At 31.0% G+C, this 20,163-nt stretch overlaps 1 protein-coding gene across 1 annotated transcript; it reads left to right on the forward strand.

Moving 5' to 3' along the window:
- The first annotated feature begins 33 nt into the window (after positions 1–33).
- Positions 34–19,377, forward strand: Hmt-1 (ABC transporter ATP-binding protein/permease Hmt-1). The gene is made up of 14 exons (XM_074137525.1): positions 34–720; positions 824–1,023; positions 1,108–1,249; positions 1,709–1,898; positions 4,037–4,203; positions 4,279–4,516; positions 10,607–10,782; positions 10,916–11,121; positions 12,623–12,830; positions 13,564–13,742; positions 15,423–15,537; positions 15,623–15,763; positions 17,365–17,486; positions 18,794–19,377. The coding sequence occupies exons 1-14, from the start codon at positions 424–426 to the stop codon at positions 18,900–18,902; spliced, it is 2,490 nt and encodes an 829-aa protein (XP_073993626.1). The 5' UTR covers positions 34–423; the 3' UTR covers positions 18,903–19,377.
- The last annotated feature ends 786 nt before the right edge of the window (positions 19,378–20,163 follow it).

The following is a 20,163-nucleotide window of genomic DNA, read 5'->3' on the forward strand; positions in this document are numbered from 1 at the left end:
GACTATAATGTCTTTGTAAGCGCTCATAACGTTAACTAAAAAATGATAAGGTAATATATTACGACAGCAATTGTGAAAGCTTTACACTTGATTTGTTATCTTTATAACCTTTAACTTGATAGACAAAATTAAAATAACTTCCCTTCGCCTGCATGCTATTTTGCAGTTTACGTGCATCACTATTGTAGGGGAGGTTATAGCGGTCTCAGTTGTAAGTTTTGTTTGAATGTCCAATAATTTTTTACGACCAAGTAATTGAAACAAGTATACATAACTAGTGCAGAAATTTCTTTCGGTTTCTTTTAATTATTTTGCGAGTTTATGTTAAGACAATGACTTGCAAATTTTTATTTACGGCATGATCCAGAGTGTCAACTAACTAAGAGAATTTCAGGTACTGCTGTAATTTTAATTTTTTGAAAAATGGGCTACTGTCCGCCGGGTGTATCCTTTTTCAATGTTTGGAAAGATCATGGTATATCAGATTGTTTTATGGACACTGTTTCCACTACTATTATTTCTGGACATTTATTAATATTTGGATCGGTTCAGCTCTGGATGTACAATAAGTATGGTTCAAGAGTTTCTAGGCATTCAATACCTCCTTCGTCACTTTATGTAGTGCAACTTTTGATGACCATATTTATAAGCGTATTGGCAATTGTTAAATTCATTTTGCAAGCTGTTGTTTTGAATAATGGGGCGATTTATGGCTATATGGTAAGTAAACTTACTATAATTAAATATTGGAATAATTTTACCAATTTATGAAGTAATGAATTAATCGTGTACATATTTTTAACTCTTGTTCATATTCTTGTAGGTCCTGTCTACAGTTTTTACCACCCTTATCTATCCTTTATCCGCAATATTGATTATTGTTGAAAGGAATTACTTACTTCCTTCCGTTCCAACAAGAGGACACGGACTAGTGCTGTTAATATTTTGGACCTTGATGTTCATTTCTGAAAATCTTATGTTTATAAATTTACATCGAAGTGATTTATGGTTCAATCTTAAAACGTGTGAGGAAATCGTATATTGCATTGCTTTAATATTCCTCATCAATAATGATTCCTACATTTTCTTTTATTTATTTTTTTTCAGATGGACAGACAAAGTGCAAATGGCATTATTCGTACTTCGTTATGTAGCTTGTTTGATTGTGTTCGTGCTCGGCTTAAGAGCACCCGGTATTCTCACAACCAGGGATTACTTGAATCTAACATCTTCTTCTGCATCAATAAACGTAAAATTAACATTTAATGATCCAGCGTAGTTAAGGAATTTTAGTTTCATGCTAACTTTAAGTGATTCTTACAGTTTTTTGTGCAATCAGAAAATAAGAATTTCGCACAGATATGATTGCAATTTAAGATTTAATTAACTTCAAATCAAAATTTTGCAATTTTAAGTTCAATTTTCCATGAAATTTATGTTAGTCCGATCAGCTGTTTTTCATTTTCTGCTTAATATTTGGAAATCCGTTGAATTTTTCAGTGATAATGAATTGCTTATTTTCATCCAAAATTCATAGTAAATCTGATTTATTAGTTGTTCGTCAAGACTATTAGTGCATCTAAAAAGAAACAATTCTAATAACACTATGTATCCATTCCGACATAAATTCTTTTCCAGCAATAAAAAAAATAAAGCAAATAAATTAAAAGGTTCAATTGATTTGACAACACTTGGTTTACATTTTAAGGGAGAGGGTCTCAGTGGTACACCTACATCCTCTACTTGGAACCAATTTGCAAAAAAGGTCAGAATTTTAGTACCTTTTATATGGCCTAGAAAGAGTATGCAGTTGCAATTAAGAGTGATTTTCTGCCTTGCTCTTTTGGTTGCTGGCAGATTCATCAATGTATATGTGCCAATTTACAGCAAACTTATTGGTAAGTTAAATTTTTGAGATTTCGGAAATTGATATTTAATTTTTTTACATAAGCCATATTTAACTATTTTCATCTTTTATTACATGTATTAAAATTTCAAAAAGCAATTTACCTTTGCACTCCTTGCAAGCTTAGGATTGTTTATATTGGTTCAAAATTGATCTCCATTAAAATTTCTTTGTCAACTATTAATAATTTATCTTGCTTTGTTTTCAATTGAAAATAAAATAATCATGTGATTTGGTGTGGTAACCATAGAAATGATTAGTTAAGATTTTTTATTTACATTTATTTTGCGAGTATTTTCAAAAGAATATGCTCTTAAAACCTTTTAGAAAAATTAACTCATTTAAATAAAAGTTTAAATAATTTTTTAGATAAGCACTTGGTGGGCGTTAAGGTCTGTCTAATGTAAAATTTGTCAACTCTTTTTCTCTTAAAAAAAAAATAATAATAATAATTCCTTAGGGAAATTAATATTTTATTATCCATTTATTACTAATTAATTTTTTAATTAATAAATGTCATAGTAATAAAATTACTTTTTCATTACTTAAATACACGAAAAAATGTACATATGCAAGATTGAATATATGAATGAATACATAGATATATACGTGTACGTATACAGGGTGTTCATTTTAAGACGGCTCAAATGCATTTCATGCTTAAACGGTTAATCTGAGCAAAAAATGGTAGAGGAAAAATTTGTTGCCCGTCACCTCTAGTGAGTTTGTAACAGATGTAAAATTAATTTTAGCCATTTTGTGTAAGCTTGAGAACATCTAAAGCTCTTAACATTTGATTATCGCTTAGAAAGTCACTCGGAAAACGACTTATTTCACGATATTAAGAAAAATACTGGCTTTACTGCCTTGGTAAAATTTTTATTAGAAAGAGGATAAAAAAATACATAAAAATGACCTATCACATGTTATTCTTTCTCTTTGATAACATGTTAAATAATTGAAATATGATTAATAAATACCATATTTTGAAACGGCATAGCACTTTTAATTTTGAAGATATCGAATTGCGGTTTCCGGTTTCTTTCATAACTTTTTATACTATTTAAAACTGTGTATATGAAAAGGGGGGTCAACTGCGAACCCTCACTTTTGGTCGCGCGTCAGCCGCATATGCGGGCAGCAATCTAAAATAAAGTCACATATTCTGAAACTAGAGGTGTCGGGCAACAAATTTTTTCTCTACCATTTTTTGCTCAGATCAACCGTTTAAGCATGAAATGCATTTGAGCCGTCTTAAAATGAACACCCTGTATAAAACCCAATTTATATCTGCAAGAAATAATAATATTTTGATATTTACTCGCGGGATAAAAGATGATAAACTCTTCATTGCCTGATAAGATTCTGGGACCAATTGTTTTAACAGGCTTAAAAAATAATGAACGTATGCTGAGTCAATATCACGCCTGGCGTTCTTTAATTATTTTGATATTCATTCAACTTTGTCTTTTCAACGTTCTTGTGAATTTTAAAATAGAGGGAAAGTTAGTAGAATCAGAGTTCTGATCATTTAAGGCAAGGAAGCAAAAAGTCGCTCTACTCTAGTTTCAATTTTTGTGAAGATGTTAAATTGTGCCCCACAAATTAAGTACGCAAAGAACAAAACAAACGGATATGGATAGATTTAAGTTGCACTATTAGATGTATGTAAAAAAAGTTCAGTGTCACTAGATTCTTTGTTTAGTTTGATAGAATGTGTACTGAGCTTTATTTTGTACCCTTCTTCTTGCCAAATTTTATAGAAATTGGGTTAAGATTTGCGGAGATTGTAGTAATAATAATTTTAGAGTGGGCCTCACTTTAGTGGGGCTAACTCATCTTCTATAGTATGTATCGAGACCCCCAAAAGGCACATCTGCATTAAGTCCTGAATCAAATGAATTCATGAAAATCTATGTGAATTTGATTGATTCAGTGAAGTTAAATTCTCCCTTTTTCGGTTAGATTGGTTATAAAGTATTTAAATCTCCAAAACAAAAAGTAACAGCCAGTCATTTCTTAAAGTTCAATAATAGTCAATATTCAATGAAGATTTAGTTGGAAGATATAGCTAGCCCACATATCTTCCTTATGCATTCCACAACATTAGGTAAATTGTAATGTTTTCAGTTGACAGTATGACAGCAACGCCACTTGTATTTCGATGGGATCTAGTGTTAACATTTGCTGCTTTTAAATTCCTACAAGGTGGTGGGACAGGAGGTATGGGTTGTCTTAATAATTTACGGCAATTCCTCTGGATTAGAGTGCAACAATATACGACAAAGGAAATTGAGGTAATGAATTTTTGCTGTCTTAATATTATTGTGGTATGGTTTATTGATTTCATTACATAAATCTAAATTCTACAGGTAGAATTATTTCGTCATTTACATGGTTTAAGCTTACGATGGCATTTAGGAAGAAAAACTGGTGAAGTATTACGCGTTATGGATCGGGGTACTGATTCAATAAATAATCTGCTCTCTTATATATTGTTCAGCATTTTGCCCACAATATCTGACGTAGGGATCGCAGTAATCTATTTTGTACTATCGTTTAACTTATGGTTTGGAATTATCGTTTTCTGCACCATGTTCTTCTACATAAGTGAGTAGTTTTTATTTTATTTATTTTATAATGTTATCAAACTTAAAAACTTCACAATAAAGACACAATTCGATTTTTTTTCACGAATGAAAAAAATTATTAATTGTAGCTTTTCTTGTGTTTAAGGTTACATTTTTTTTTTATAATGATTTAAGGCGCGTCAACATCTAAGATTATTATTGGCGCTCGGAGCTTTTTTCAGTGCACTGCCGGCCTCCGTACAGTGTTCTCTCGTTACAGACAACACTGTCCATCACTTGACAGTGAGTTGTAAGAAGCTCCTAGGAAGAGAAAATCTAAGGGTCAGCAGCTGGATTCGAACCCGGGACCTCCGCGTGGGAGTCCAGTACGCTAACCGCATAGCTAATCCCTTCCCACGGTTACATTAATAATGATGCAAAAATAATTCAGTTTAGAATACAAACCACTAATATTAAAAGCGCTAGACGATATTTCTATAATTAGAAGTGTAATATGTATTTTTTATTTGGGGGATTGTTGAGTTTTCCAGTAAAATTTCTCTTATAGAACCTCCTAATATTGGACTTACTGTGGGGCTAACTCCTCTTCTATAGTATGTATCAAGACCCACAAAAGGCACATCTGCATTAAATCCTGATTAAAATGACTCTTCATTCATGAAAATCGATGAGAATTTGATTGATTCAATTTAATTAAAATCTCCTTTTTTCAATTAGAGTGGTTATGGTACAAAAAAATTCAATGAGAAGATGTTAGGAGAATACTGGCCTCACTGTGAAGTAAATCCCTGTAAAATTTTAATCTACAGAACATTTTTCGTATCTTGGTAGAAATTCCAAATTACTTGTGTATATACGAAACTGATTTTAGAAATAACGTGTAAATTTCTGTTGAAGCATCCTTAAAGAGCAATGACGAGCATTTAATCTTTTAGTACTATTCTGCTTTAATTAATGAGTGAAGGAAGATGGAGATTATATATATTAATGGATCCCCCATATTATTATTTTAATTTAAGGCGCGTCAACATCTGAGGTTATTGGCGCCCGGAGCTTTTTCAAATCTCGAAGACAATCGAAAGAGAACCTATACTACTTGTATTATAATAAAACAGTGATGCATAATGCGATGGATTTGATACGATATAATTTTTGAGCGTTTAGGCTTCGTTTATTCTTAGAGTGAGTAATTAAGAATACGTTTTGTGTCAAAGCTTCATTTGTATGCTGAAATAAAGGTACTATAAAAGGCTAATACTTTATTTTTTCGAAAAATATTTTCGGTAGGCCTTAGAGCAGGGGCTGCCAACCCACGCCTTGAATAATTTTAAGGCCCACGAGATTCATCCTAATTTTACAAAATTTGTTTATTATCTCCGAATGGAACTAATTGAATCTCAATGTAATAATGAACTAAAACAAAATTTTTTAAATATCAGAATCAAACATATATTTTTATAAAACTAGGTTTTAAAAGAAAAATTTTGTAATTAGAGAAATCTGGCACAAAAAGTTTTATGCACTTGGGGATCTAATTTCACCTGCGAATCATTTTTTTCGAAACATAAAGTTGGAATGTAAACTTTCCGAAAATATTTACATTTGTAGTACTCAAATTCCACTTTTCTGAAGAGTATTTATTATTGTTTATATTATTGCAACTTTTTAGCTCTATTTTTGAAGAAGATATAAAGAGCTTAACATTTCCTTCATATATCGAATTGTTATCAGGCCAACTCTTTGTTTAAAGTACAGTGTACTACAAAACAATAAATAAATAAAAATAATAAAAAAATATAAATTACGGGCTTATTAATAGTTATTACTATGACAAACCTGAATTTTAATGAAAATTTGGGAATGTTATATTTTTTTTTTTTTTTTTTTTAGAAACAGAGTAATATTCATCGCGAATATTATCTGGTGTAGAATGCATTTTTTTATAGTTTCTTTAAATTAAGTTGAAAGATAAAATCAGAGTATATTAATAGCGAAAGATAAAAGCAGAGTACATTAATAACGGCGGTCTAAGTCTTGTGAAAATCTTATGTTCACAAGAATTTTTGAGATTATTTTTCTATTTAAAAAATAAAAAGATGTTGAAATGAAAAGTCGAAAATGTCGAACTGAAACGTGTCACAACTTTTACTGTTCTGTAAAAATTTAATAAACTAAAAACTTAAGCCATATTTTGTATGTTTTTTTTAAATAAAGATTTTATGACAGTTGATGAAATGAACTGAAAGTTTATGATCGGAGAGTACGTATATATTGTTATTTTGTGTTACAAATAAGTCACATAATTTTATACGATAAATACAAGTAATTTCTATTATAAAAGTAAGGCTCTACTGAGTTCATTTCTTTTTTATTCTAGTAATGGTAATTCGGAAGCTTCTTTTTTTATATATTCTAACAATCGTAATTCTGTATCTGAAAAGCTTGTTTTACAGCCAGATTTGACCAGGTAGTTAAATTTTTTATTTTGGATTGTCGTTCAATTATGAAGTCAATAGTTAGTTTAGTTTAATTTTATATTTACTACTTTTTCTCCCCTTTAAAGCTTGTATTCAAAAACACATCTTTTCGATTAGCAGTAAGTGTAATTTGCTACAAACGTTGATCAGTGGGTTGATACGAATCGTCATATAAATATATTATCTGTGGTTTAAAATAGCTTTTAATGGTTTGCTGATTTGTTTGAATTTGATCATATGATTCATCCAAATGGAAACTTGAAAATATTGAACTGTTGTTCTTTATAGTTGCTTCATCCATTGCTTCACTATCTTCAACAGATGGTAAAGTTTTAGTTGCGTGGATTGATTTATTTTCCTCCATTTCATTAATATTTTCAATCGATTTCCTCTTTATTTTATTTCTATGATTAATATTAATTTGATTATCCTTTCTATTTATGCTTTTACAATTTTTCAATAGAAAATTCATGCTTTCATCATCTCTGTAATGATATATAATTAGCTTTGATTTTACTTGGGCATCGCTCATTTCCGGTGATAGAAAAAAAAGTTTTTCTGTATTAGTATGGCTTATTTTATAACTGCCTTCTTCATTTATATCATCTACAGCTTGATCATCATGTTTACCAAACACTGTCTCGGATAAAATTAGTGGCAAATATTTTATGTATTCTGTAAAGCGATTGAATTGCCAATTTTGAGTAATATATTCACGTACTGGATTAATTACATTGTAAACACTTTTTAATAATTTTGGTACATCGTATTGTAAATGAACAGGAAGCCCTAAATAGAAGCCTCCACAAGGTGCAAAGTGAATACTTGCTGCTACTTTTTCTTCCGCTTTCATCTCATAAAATTCTAAATCATCATCATCAATAAAATGTATTTGCGCTCGAATTAGTACTTCGCCATCAAAACAAGTGATCATAAATAATACCATAAATTTTATAAAACCATTCAGTCGGCTAATAATTAATATTTTACCATTAGTTGTTCTAAATTTGCATAATGATACATTTTTATCATGTTTTGCCCAACCAAAAACACCTTTCTTTAAAAATTTAAAACCTTCATTTTTTAAGCATGACATAGTTGTAATGGCTATCAGATCGTGTAAAACAGGCCAGTTAATATCTTGTTCTTTATTCCATTCTGCTCTTTCTAATATTAAATCTCTTAAATAGAATGTAAAGTGCTTCAATTTGCATAAACAATTCGGTAACGCCATTTTGGAGAGTGTAGTTTTGTAAAATTAATAAATACTGTAACTTACATTTCTAATTTGTTATTATTTAAAAAAAAAAACATCCGTTGGATTATTTCAAAAATACCTTAATCTTTCTTTGCATGAATAGCCTCAGTTCTACCTATAGCCAGATTGGTGTTTGCTGAACTACGGTTAGGTTTTTATGTTACATTACAATTAATTACGTGATGTTCAATATATACAGAGTTCAAATTCAAAATAATTATTGAAAGCGTTAGTGCGTTACTATGTCCATTGGTGTATTCGTAGAGGCAGAAATTCCCAGGTATTGTGGCTTCATTTTAGACTTATGCATTCTCTAGATTTTATTCATGATAGAAAAAATATTCTGTATCTGTTATTTGCACATATTTTGAAAATTTAATCTTTAAACTAAAAATATAATCTAATCACCTGATTGCCAAACATACTCGTAGTTTACTATTCGTTGTTGTTTGTTTATCCTGATTGCCAAACATAGTTAACTATTTCATTTGTTAATTTTATTTGATTCTACAAATAACTGTACAAATCAAAATTCCCAGCGTTTCTGTAATGAGCGTCTATATTAAATGGATTTATAGCCTGCCTGAAAAAAAAAACTTATAAATTGTGATTTTTGTCTACAGTTTTTTTTTTTATTATGCATATTTGGCTTAAAACATCCATGTTGAAACATATCAGCGAATTCAGAAATATTATGTATTCACTAGTTTCATTTTCGCCTTTCCGCATATTGTCCAGCTTTCATCTTAGACTTTTTCTGACAATCTTAGCCGCGATTTAGTCGCCAGTGCCGTTCAATAAATGACAAATTGGAGTGCCATCATTGGGGTGATGTTGGTAACTTGTCACTTTCATTTACTCGTTGCAGGGTAATTGGACTTGCAGTTATAAATAGCAATAAAGTTATTTTTTTTTTAAAGAGATTTTATAAGTTTTTTATATATTTTTTAAATAATTCATTAGGTGGATGTACAATAAAGTGAACTATTTTTTAGTGCAAATTGTAAGCTTTAAGGATTTTTAAATTGCGAAGAGAAAGTTGTATGCGTATTTTTTGCTATTAAAATATCTGTGAAATACTAGGAAATAATAAATGTAGATGAGAACAGGGGTTCAACCAGAGGTTTTCCCGGAGTTTTGGTTTGGGAGAAAAGGTGGTAATTTTTTCATTTTAATACTGTTATTTCATTTAGGATATAATATAACACAATCAACGATTGCTTCATGAGATTGTTTTTATTAAGGTTTATAAAAAATTTAGGCAACTTGATTTATCTCTTAAAGCCATTAAAAATGTATTGATTAGGCAATTACTTTATATTAGGCAATTGTGATTCTGATGTTAGGATCTCGGACGGGACGAGGACAGAAAAAAGATGAGCCAGGTTTTACGACCTTAATCTGAGGGGTGATAGGTATCTCGATATTCTTAGGATAACTGGCCATAATCTTATGGACAAAGCTTGTGCAATAAATTTATGCTGCAGGGACAAGCGATTCCCAAGTCATATTTTTCTCTAGTCAGCTCTACTGGCTATCAAGTACTGCGAAGATGATTCAAGGCTATATGAACCTGCCCGGGTGGACATTCTGATATTGGAACATGTATGTTACTTTGGGTGACCGTGCTTTCTGAACAAAGGTGTAATAAGATAGATTACCTTTAGTATCCTTTGAGGACCAGAACTATAAAGCTAAAGTAGTGAAGACAACCAAGCGTGGACGAACAAAAGTCATCGCAATATTGAATGAAAACTTCCTACCAGATGAAAGTGAAAAAGTTAATTACTAGCCACTCATGTAAGTTCACTAAAGCACAAGGCCGAGAGGCCATTCGGGCGATTGCAGACTTCTTGGTGAGCTTGTGCAGCTGGATAAACACATTCGTCACAGATTTGACAGAAAGAAGAGGAAACGGCAATAGGCGACGCTTATTAAAGTGTCAATAAGTGAAACTTATTAAAGAGATACTGAACGCCAAAGATCTCAGGTATTAATACTTATTAGCCAAGATGGAAACTTTTCCCATCGCGTTAATACCTGAGATCTTTGGCGTTCAGTATCTCTTTAGTCTCCATTGTACTACCTAACTAGTACATTCTCGAAGATAGTTGTCGTTAGTAAAATAGCCTTTAGAAGGCTGGAGAGTTGGGCATTGCTGCTTATGCTTGTTTTTCTCAAGTCCTTCTTCGCGAATAATAAGAAAGAAACAAAGCAGTTTCAAGTTTTGTAATTTCATTGTGGCAATGGTGTCGTAATTGAATCGTTATTGTAGTTATTCTGTAATAATGCTTAAGTATTGATTGCTCAGTGTAATTGAGATTCATCTTCCTCCTTATTCCTTCTACTTTTATATTCACTATTTGTTTCACAGTGGCCACAATTATGGTAACAGAATGGAGAACAAAATTTCAAAGAAGAATGAATTTAGCTGACAACGAGCGTTCTACTAGAAGCATTGATTCGTTACTGAACTTTGAAACGGTGAAATATTACGGAGCAGAAGATTTTGAAGTTACATGTTTCAGTGAAGCTGTTAATAAATTTCAGGTACCTTTTTAATTATCTTATAAATTTATGTGAAAAATACTAATTAAATTACCAAAATTGTATTTTTAATTTATTTCTAATATATTTGTAATTTATTTATTTATTTTATTTTTTTAATCCAACACAATGTAAGGTGGAAGAATGGAAATCTACCGCTAGTTTAAATTTGCTGAATACTCTGCAAAATATAGTGGTGACAGCAGGTTTGTTAGGTGGTTCTATGCTTTGCGTCTATATGGTTACAAATAAACACGGCTTGACTGTAGGTGATTATGTATTATTTGCATCCTATATTCTGCAGCTGTATGTACCTCTGAACTGGTTTGGAACGTACTACAGGTTAGTTTAATTTGAAAAATGTTTGCTGTTTTGCAATATATTAAATATGTACAGTTTTATTGTTTCAAGTCTTAAAGCATGGAGCTGCGGTGGAAATAATGCAGGACTGGATAAACATCTGATAATATTTGTTGAAATCAGTAGTTTTTAGTATGCATAATATGGCAATAATTAACTGGGTATATTCAGTTTTGTAAATAAAAAATAAATAAAACTAAATAAAATAGGAGAGATCCCTTTTTAAGACAGATGACCTTAAGTACGTATTTGCATAAAGTGTGAATTCATTTCAAGTTTTCGAAAATTTTATGTACAAAGCCAATATTACAGAAGTCAGTCCACTCTTGTTGCTTTAATAGTAATCAAGATAGGTTGCAGTTTAATTTGCCTTATCCGCTGGTCATTTTTAAAAACTTATTTTATGGGGAATTTTTTTTCTAAAATTTGTTAGACACATAATTTCCTTAACACTTATTCGTTTTATAGAATACTCAAATGTTGCAGATTAAATAGGGAACCTATTTTCTTTTATAATGTTTAATAACACAATTTTAAATAATAAAAATTCAATTTATACGTTACTAAAAACGAGCTTAATTCTCATCATCTCATCGTTGTCTTTCCAGACCAATTCAATTGTTATACTCCTTCATCCCTCCACTATTTAGAACTGCGGCACAGTTTACTTCTAATTATATTCAACCAACAATAGCAAAATATTTCTATTTCTTTATAATCGCTCTGGTTACAGTATTTACAGCGTTCCAATGCTTTCAGCCTAGACGTCTATTACTCTTCCCCAGATTTGTTACTTGTTATTTTTATTAAAATTATAAACTGAGCCCAAGCTCTTGTAAGGAATTTTCAAAATAACGGCACAATAGCATCTTGTACAATAACAGCAAACTGCTTCATTCCTCCCAGCCGTTAACTTTTAGAGCAACCCCTCCTACAATCTGTTTTTAAGTCAAAATAAAAATAAGATACGCGCATTTCAAATTATTTATTTTCTAAGAGTCTTGAATTAGCAAAAGATAGTTATGAATTAATTTTAGAATTATTTTAATATAGAGTTCTAGCTGGAGTGAAGTGGTTGGGCCCTAAACGTGGAAGTGGATACGCCCACTAATCGTTAACAGACAACTACAAATTGTTAGGACATAAAGAGCACTAGAACAGCTTTTTTTAAAAAATCACCTTGAATGAATAAATAATGTAATCGAAATTGTAAATAATTCACAAACTAATAGAGAAAGGTTTATTTAGAGTTAATAAAATCTTGTTACTCAAGAAAATTCTCGGGTCTTGCCTAAAATTTGCTCTTTACCAATTATTATACAAAAATGCACTGTTTCTAAAAATAGTTGGCACTTTATTTGTTAGAATAACATTTTTATGCTGCGGGAGTAATCATAAAAAAAAAAATTATGTAAAATAAATAATTATTAGTCGAAATAAAGCAGTAGTTTTACTAATTTTTTTTTCTTTCTCTCTCTTTCAGAGCAATTCAGAAAAATTTTATCGATATGGAAAACATGTTCGATTTATTGGCTGAAAAACCTGAAGTTGTTGATTCTCCTGGAGCATCTAATTTAGTAATCACACAAGGTGTTGTGGAATTTAGAAATGTACATTTCTATTACAATCCAGATAGAACAATTCTGAAAGGTGTATCTTTTTATGTGCCACAGGGGAAAACTTTAGCTCTTGTAAGATGTTTTATTTTTTGATTTGTAAGGTTTTATTTGAAAATATGTTATATGAGGGGTTTATAAACAAATGACCGTATAAGTTATTTACTTTTTGTCGTCTTTTTTATCATTGTATTAAATTTGACCAATTTATTGATTTGATTGTCTGATGAGAACCATTGTTCAATCTGTTGTTTTTTCCGATAGTTTGGACCAAAAATTCTTGTAATTAAGTTTCATCTTCTCCGAACTTATTAACACAGTAAAAGTGAACCGTATACTAAAACAACTCTTAATGTTGGTAGGCGCAAGAAGTTCAGTGCAACATATTCAATTTTTTACTTGAGTTTCAAGCGAATCTTGCTGGAAAAAACTTACTTTTTATTGGTCAAAACGGGTTAACGCTGGGCCAATTTTAATCATCCTATAGAGTTTTTCAGTTAAAGGACGGAATTCATTGGATCATAGATATTCATGCACGGATAACTTCAAGGTTCCAAAAACTGCGTAACAAATTGATAAAATTGCGTTTCTTTACACTAACTCATTCATTCGAATTTTTTAAAAGAATAAATATTCATAGGAGCATTTTATCAGGTCTAAGGAATAAGATTGATAAACATCAGACTTTCAGGGTAGTTTCAAATTCATTGCTCTCCTATAGTAAACAAACGGTCATTTTTTTTTTATAAGCTCCAACAGATTTTGTTTTAAAGTACTCCATTAATTCATCTGTTATAAATATATGTAGGTTGGTCCATCTGGCAGTGGTAAAAGTACGGTAATGAGACTTCTCTTCCGTTTTTACGATGTTGTTGAAGGTGAAATTCTTATCGATGGTCAGAATATAAAACATGTAAAACAGACATCACTAAGAAGAGCAATAGGAGTAGTACCACAAGACACTGTCCTCTTCAACAACACTATTAGGTAGTAAAAGTAATTGCATTTTCTTTTACTGTTTGTAATGAGGAAGTATTGTGATTGGGTTAAATTTCTAAATAGGGTTTCTTCCGGAAGTAAATATTTTAAGTTATACCATTCAAAATCCTGTCTAAAAAATGAAAATTGCTTTTAAATTAGAGGAAAGAGGGATGTCCTAATTGGTTGTACTGCACTATTCGTTACAGTAGGCTCTCTCCCCCTTTCATGATATTTCAAGGAAGTAACTATTCAGTATAAAGGAACTTCTATCACCTATAAGTAGTTTACGAAAATCATTGCACTTCTATAGTAAAGAAATGGGTCATTATTTTTATGAGCTCCTACATATTTTGCTTTAAAGTAATATTTAGTACATCTGTTGTAAACATCCTAATGTGTTGGTTGGTCCATCTTTAGTATGCTAATTTTCTGCAAGTATACTGATTGCAGCTAGCGAAAGATTTTCATTTTCTTACGTAAATTTTTATTAAATGCAAAATCACAAGTTGTTTAAATGTGGTATGCGTGCCACATGATTTCCGCCCATACTTTTACCAAATTATTGATATTTTTTCCGTCTTTTGTGGAGAATTTTTGTCGGAAAACGGCTCCAACAATAATTTTAATTCATTGAAATTAATAATTTTGTTATGAAACATTTTTGCAGCGAAGAATTTTGCTCAGTGAACTAAAATCACGCAAATATCAGATGCTTGCCCGTATATATGCCTTTTACATCTCACTCGCTGTGATGGATAGTGTTGGCGGTAACGTGAGAATATTGTTTAGAGCCGTTGATCACAGTTCTTAATGCGCCGTTTTTTCAGGAAATATTATTTATGTGGTTTTTTTTATCAATTATTTATTTATGGTACTGACCACCTGTATAATGATAATAAATATCAACCCTTACACAACTGTCCTATCGGACAGTTTTAATTTACAAAAATTCTTGTTCGTAATAACATAAAGTTAATAAATGGCCGAAGGCCTTCAGAGAAACTCTCTCTGGCATTCAAAATGGTAATACATAAAAATTCTTTCATAAAAATCGAACTGACGTTCTGCTGAATGATAAGGAATAAAAATGTTCGATCAGGGTACTGCGGAGGCCTTGAAGTCTTAGTTGGGAACCAGATTAATGTGATGTCTGACTTCTTTATAAGGGGGGTATTTAACCCAAAATATGTGTAGAGATTCTGCCAGGATGAAAAGAAAATGGCTTCTCATATCGTGTTTGACTCCTTGCTAGCGCAATGGTGCATAGGGGCTCTCTGTGGTCAGAGGACACCATGTCACAAAGTTATAGTATTATAGGAACTATTCGCCTCCAGCCATTTGTCTAGTTAGAAGTTGGATGTAAAGCGTGCCTGAAATGGTGATAACAGCTATAGGGGTGGATTCTTTCCCAGTTATATTTTTATATTGATGTGTTTTTGAATAAACTTACATAATTTTGGCGTCTTGCTATTCAAACCATTCAAAAATCAGTTTTCCTTAAAAAAAAAGAGTAAACAATGTAAAGCTTCAAAAAAGGTTAAAATAACGGTGGACCCTTTTCCGAAAAAATCACGAATATCTAATACCATCGCAATATTTCCAATTGTATCTGTAACAACAGAAGTAAAAATAATATTTTTTCTAAAAAAAAAGGTTCCTAATCAATTTTTTGTATCGTATCAACAGCTTCAATGTACAATACGGTCGTGTAAATGCACCAGACGTAGATGTAGTGAATGCAGCAAAAAGTGCAGATATACATGAGAAAATTTTAACTTTCCCAGAATCATACAACACTCAGGTAAAACAAAACAAAAAAATGATACAAATAAATGATTTGTTTAGTAAAATAGAGAAAATATTGATTGCAATTTTATTATCTCTAGGTTGGCGAACGAGGTTTAAAATTAAGTGGTGGAGAAAAGCAAAGAGTGGCAATAGCTAGGACAATTCTAAAATCCCCAGCTATTGTTCTTCTAGATGAAGCAACCAGTGCCCTAGACACTCAAACTGAAAGAAATATACAAGTAAGGTCAAATTTGCAAATTGATAATTTAGTAACCACTGCAAATATCAGTTTTTTATTATTATTTTTTTTTAATTTCTTGAAAGTGAATCTAAAATAAACATCAGTTTTAAATAAGATAAATTGAATATTTCTGATTTTATCCGTTGTAGCACGCATGTTTTTGTATCACTGACCTAATGTCTTGCCTATACAGTTCTGTGTAGAGAATTTGACTTCAACTACTAACTTCTGATAATGATGAAATGATAGATTAATCAGTCTCTAATAAATGACGGATAAAATCAGCGATATTGTCCAACATTGCGGACCTAATCAAATTTTCAAAAAATTAAAATTTGGTCGAAGATACGTTACAAACAACTACAATCTGGAATCAAAACGAAGTTTCTTTTCGAATTTCTAAAAAACATTAACATTAAACTTTTTGCCGACGTTCGGTCATGTTTATTTCCATCCAGGGCTTTAAAAACTTGTTTATTTTTCTCATTATTCTTATTAAAACTGTCCGGTAGGACAGTTGTATAAGGGTTGACCATCAAAAACTGCACGAAAAAGCGTAACGTTGAAAAACACCCAACTTTGACAATTTTTTTCTGTTTTTCTATAAAAGATAAAATTCCCAAATTTTCTTTAAATTATAGGGCAAACCCTCCTTTATAACTGTAATTTTTTTGCAACCACCCAGATCTAATAGGTTTCGAGAAAATATTAAATTCACTGCTGCTTGTTTTAATGTTATTCGGATGTATACAATTATTCCTAAATTTTTCACTGAGTAGAATTGGTAAATTTAAAGTACTAAAAAAATTCAGATTAAAAACTAGTTTGAAGCTCTTAAGGTGGAAATAAATTTGTCCGACACGTTGGCATGAAACTTTTTATTTGTAATCAAATTTTTATAGTTCTAAGATAACTTAAACAAGGAAACATTATGTTTCTGAGCGTTGGAGATTCAGGTATCTCATGAGAGTTTCAAAGCTAATTTTGTTTGGAGGCCGGCAGTGCACTAAAAAAAATTCATGGCCCCTTAAAAAAAAGAAGGGAAATTTAGTTTTTATTTTTTTCTTAGACTTAGCGATCATCTTTAATTATGATCGTTTTCGGATTTTCTTCATCTTAAGAGATATGAGTTTGTGTGCAAATAAGTTAATCGCTTTAAAAAGTGACCAGAGAATATGGAGAATAAATCTCTGAAGAGGAACAAAAATCAGATACCTCTTAATTTAAAGAGTTACCTCTTAATTTAAAGAATAAAGGAGAATCATGTGCACCAATAACATCCACGGTTCTACAGCCCAGCATCTTTTCGAAAAATTGTTTTCATTTATGTCGACTCTGTTTTAACTGTGCGAAACCGCTTAGCCATGACCCATCCAGAAAAAATTATGCATCTCACTTCCATATTTGTTGAAATATTTTAGTATTTAGAATTGGTAAGGTTAATCCCATTCGGGAGAAGCCTCCCAAAATGTCAAGTTTTTGAATAAAGTAAATAACAGAAGTCAATAATAATAGTTAATGATTTAATATTAGATATTCAGCAGCGTAGGAATCTCTTCGTTTTGGAATTTTATTCGTATGTTATGTTTTAAATTTCAGTCTTCTTTGGCTAAGGTATGCGCCAACAGAACAACCATAGTCGTTGCGCATAGATTGTCTACTATAATACATGCCGATGAGATTGCTGTGTTAAAAGATGGAGAAATTGTTGAACGTGGAAGGTAGGAGATAGTTTTTATTATATGCTGAGAGTTTTTTTTTTAAAGTTACAAAGAAGATTCCATAAAAGGTTTTTGCTGTCTCCACCAAAAGATATAAAGTAAGTTAAACAGAGGATCTGCATTGTAGGAGAAAACGAGCTGGCTAATTTTTTACGTCCTTTTGTAAAACTCAGTCTGAACTCCTTTTTCAGGAGGTAAAATTTCTTTTTAAAAAAGAAGAAGTTAACTCTCAAGTGTTTTATTACCTACCTGAGAAACAAAAATGGCTAAATAAAGAAATAAAGCAAATATTTTGGTGCTTTTACTTGAAAAATTCATTGCTGCATACGTTTTTTAAATATTCATGTGATACAATATTTCAGTTTTTTAATCACATTTTAATATTATTCAGAAGTTACTCGCAAATACGTACATATTTAATGTGAATACTGAATCGTTGCGCCAGGTCGCTATCTGAGAGCCCAAGACTTAAAACAGTGTCTTGTTCTTAACAATAAGGAAATTCAGAATCTACAGGAGGCGAACCTAGGGAAAGTAACTTTTAAAACAAAATACACCACTCCCTCATCCTCATTCACTTAAAAATTTTAACATTCAAAGGACATTACACTGACAAGTTGATGTGCACATAAATACTACAAAAATGAAACAACTCTCTCAGTTGACAAAAGAGTTAGAAATTGATGAAACGAAAGTGTATTCGTTAATTTAATTAACTTTATAATTTTCCTATTATATCATTCATAAGTGAGTGGAAAACTCGCCTTACTTCGTTTGTAACAGTGAATTTCTTTAATAGACACTATAGTCTTTTTGAAAATAGATAATTTATGAGAAAAGTGATTTTTAGTATTTAAGAATGTTCCGTTCTAATTGGCGGCTAGTAACTCATGAATTTTTATGGCAGCATTGCGATTGCAACGGTCCATAAGCTTCGGTTTAATAGTATTGTAACTTGGTAATAATTTTTTTTAGTTATTTTATCTGAACTTTTAGTTATCAAGCGGGCCTGATATCGAGGGCCAGAATAAAATGGTAATGGAGAGACTTATTCTTACAACAACCAATTATTTTCGACGTCATGCGGTCCCAGGAGCTACGAGTATATTGCGCGCCAAAGATTTATTTTTATTATCATTATTTCATATTTAGAAATCTTTAACAATTTTCTGCGAAGCGAGATTGCCGTTTTGGCATTAAGCTAATATTCTATATCTACAATAGTCTCAATTTTGCAGTCATATTCATTTCTGAAGTCATGTTATATTAGCTTACATTTATTATACGTTATTTTAATAAAATTTCAGGCACGAAGATTTAATTAGCAGAGGCGGAGTTTATGAAGAAATGTGGCAACAACAATTACGTGCCCAATCAGATGCCGATTCAGAAACAACAGAACAAGAGAATCAATAATCCTTTTTTTAAGTTATATTAGAATGAATTATATCAAAATAAAAAATTACATATTATGTATATATATATTAGCTTGGTCTAAAAGTATTTTCGATAAGGAGTGGAAAGATAGAAGTTAATGAATTTTACAAAATGAATGACTTAGTAGCATTTAGTTACATTTTATTTTTAGTGAGGGAAAAAGTTTGTCTTATTTTAACAGAGATACTAGTTTAATAAAGAGTAAGTATATTTTTATTAAACTCTTTAGTAACGTATGAATAATAAATTAAATTAAAACTTGGGTTAGGTGAAAGACATATTTCTCTTAAAATTTGTATAATAAATTTTGTTAAAGAAATATTTGTCAAATTGTTGATTTAACTTGTTGGCAAATCAAAGAAAAGGCTGTTGTTGTTAACTATTGTCTTCTTAAGTTGTCATAAAAGAAAATTAGGGCACGATGTAAATATAATTAATACATAGTGGTTTGTCACTTTTGCATTTTCATTTCTTTCTCTTAAAAATGAAATGGAATTGACTTATTCGTTTAAAATGTGCTGCTACCTATTAAATCTGGACGTTTAACAGATTCATCCTTGTGCCTTAAGTATTTGTTTGAGAGAGAATAGGTATTTAACCAACATGCTTCATGCTGTTTTATTACAAATATTTTTAGATTTATAAGTGATCACACGCACAAAAATACTATTAAATATTATTGAACTAGCATACGAGTATCACTCATAGGAAGTCTACGTAGCAATCGAGTGTTTATAATTTGGTGTGTATTCAAAGATAATTGATAATAAATATGCTATAAGCAGAGAACAATGTTTGGTTTCGCGAACACTAAATATAAAAAAGCCATTTATACAAGTATGTTGATCAAAAGCAAGGAAAAATATAATTCGCTAATTATGTTAGGTTGACGTATTTATTAAAAATCTTATTAAAAGTGTTCACTGCCCGCTAGGTGAAGTGTTGGATAGAAACAGATGAAAGTGACGTAGAATGCCTCTATTCCATTCCATTGTGCAGCCGGTATAGATGGCGATTTCAGGATGTCAACTATGTTACATTACTCAAACAACCATTTGGTTTTAAGACACAGCGAGTATTGGATTTACCTTATGTCGGTTATGAAGGACCCAAAATAGCTTCGCGATACAGTATTGATCACTCCTATCTTAGACAACCATCTGTAATTATCAATGAATGAGTTACTGTGTCTCTAAATTGCGAAACGAGTCTACTGACAGCAAAATATTCCGATTGAGTT

Source organism: Rhodnius prolixus, unplaced genomic scaffold (assembly GCF_049639745.1).
Source record: "Rhodnius prolixus isolate KJV_2025 unplaced genomic scaffold, Rpr scaffold_5, whole genome shotgun sequence".
Taxonomy (NCBI): domain Eukaryota; kingdom Metazoa; phylum Arthropoda; class Insecta; order Hemiptera; family Reduviidae; genus Rhodnius; species Rhodnius prolixus.

Excerpts from the sequence above, each read along its gene's own strand:
- Hmt-1 (XM_074137525.1), top strand. The coding sequence starts at position 424 with ATGGGCTACTGTCCGCCGGGTGTATCCTTTTTCAATGTTTGGAAAGAT. Across the intron at positions 1,250-1,708 it reads CTTCTTCTGCATCAATAAAC|GGAGAGGGTCTCAGTGGTAC; the intron begins GTAAAATTAACA and ends TTACATTTTAAG. Across the intron at positions 4,517-10,606 it reads CACCATGTTCTTCTACATAA|TGGCCACAATTATGGTAACA; the intron begins GTGAGTAGTTTT and ends TTTGTTTCACAG.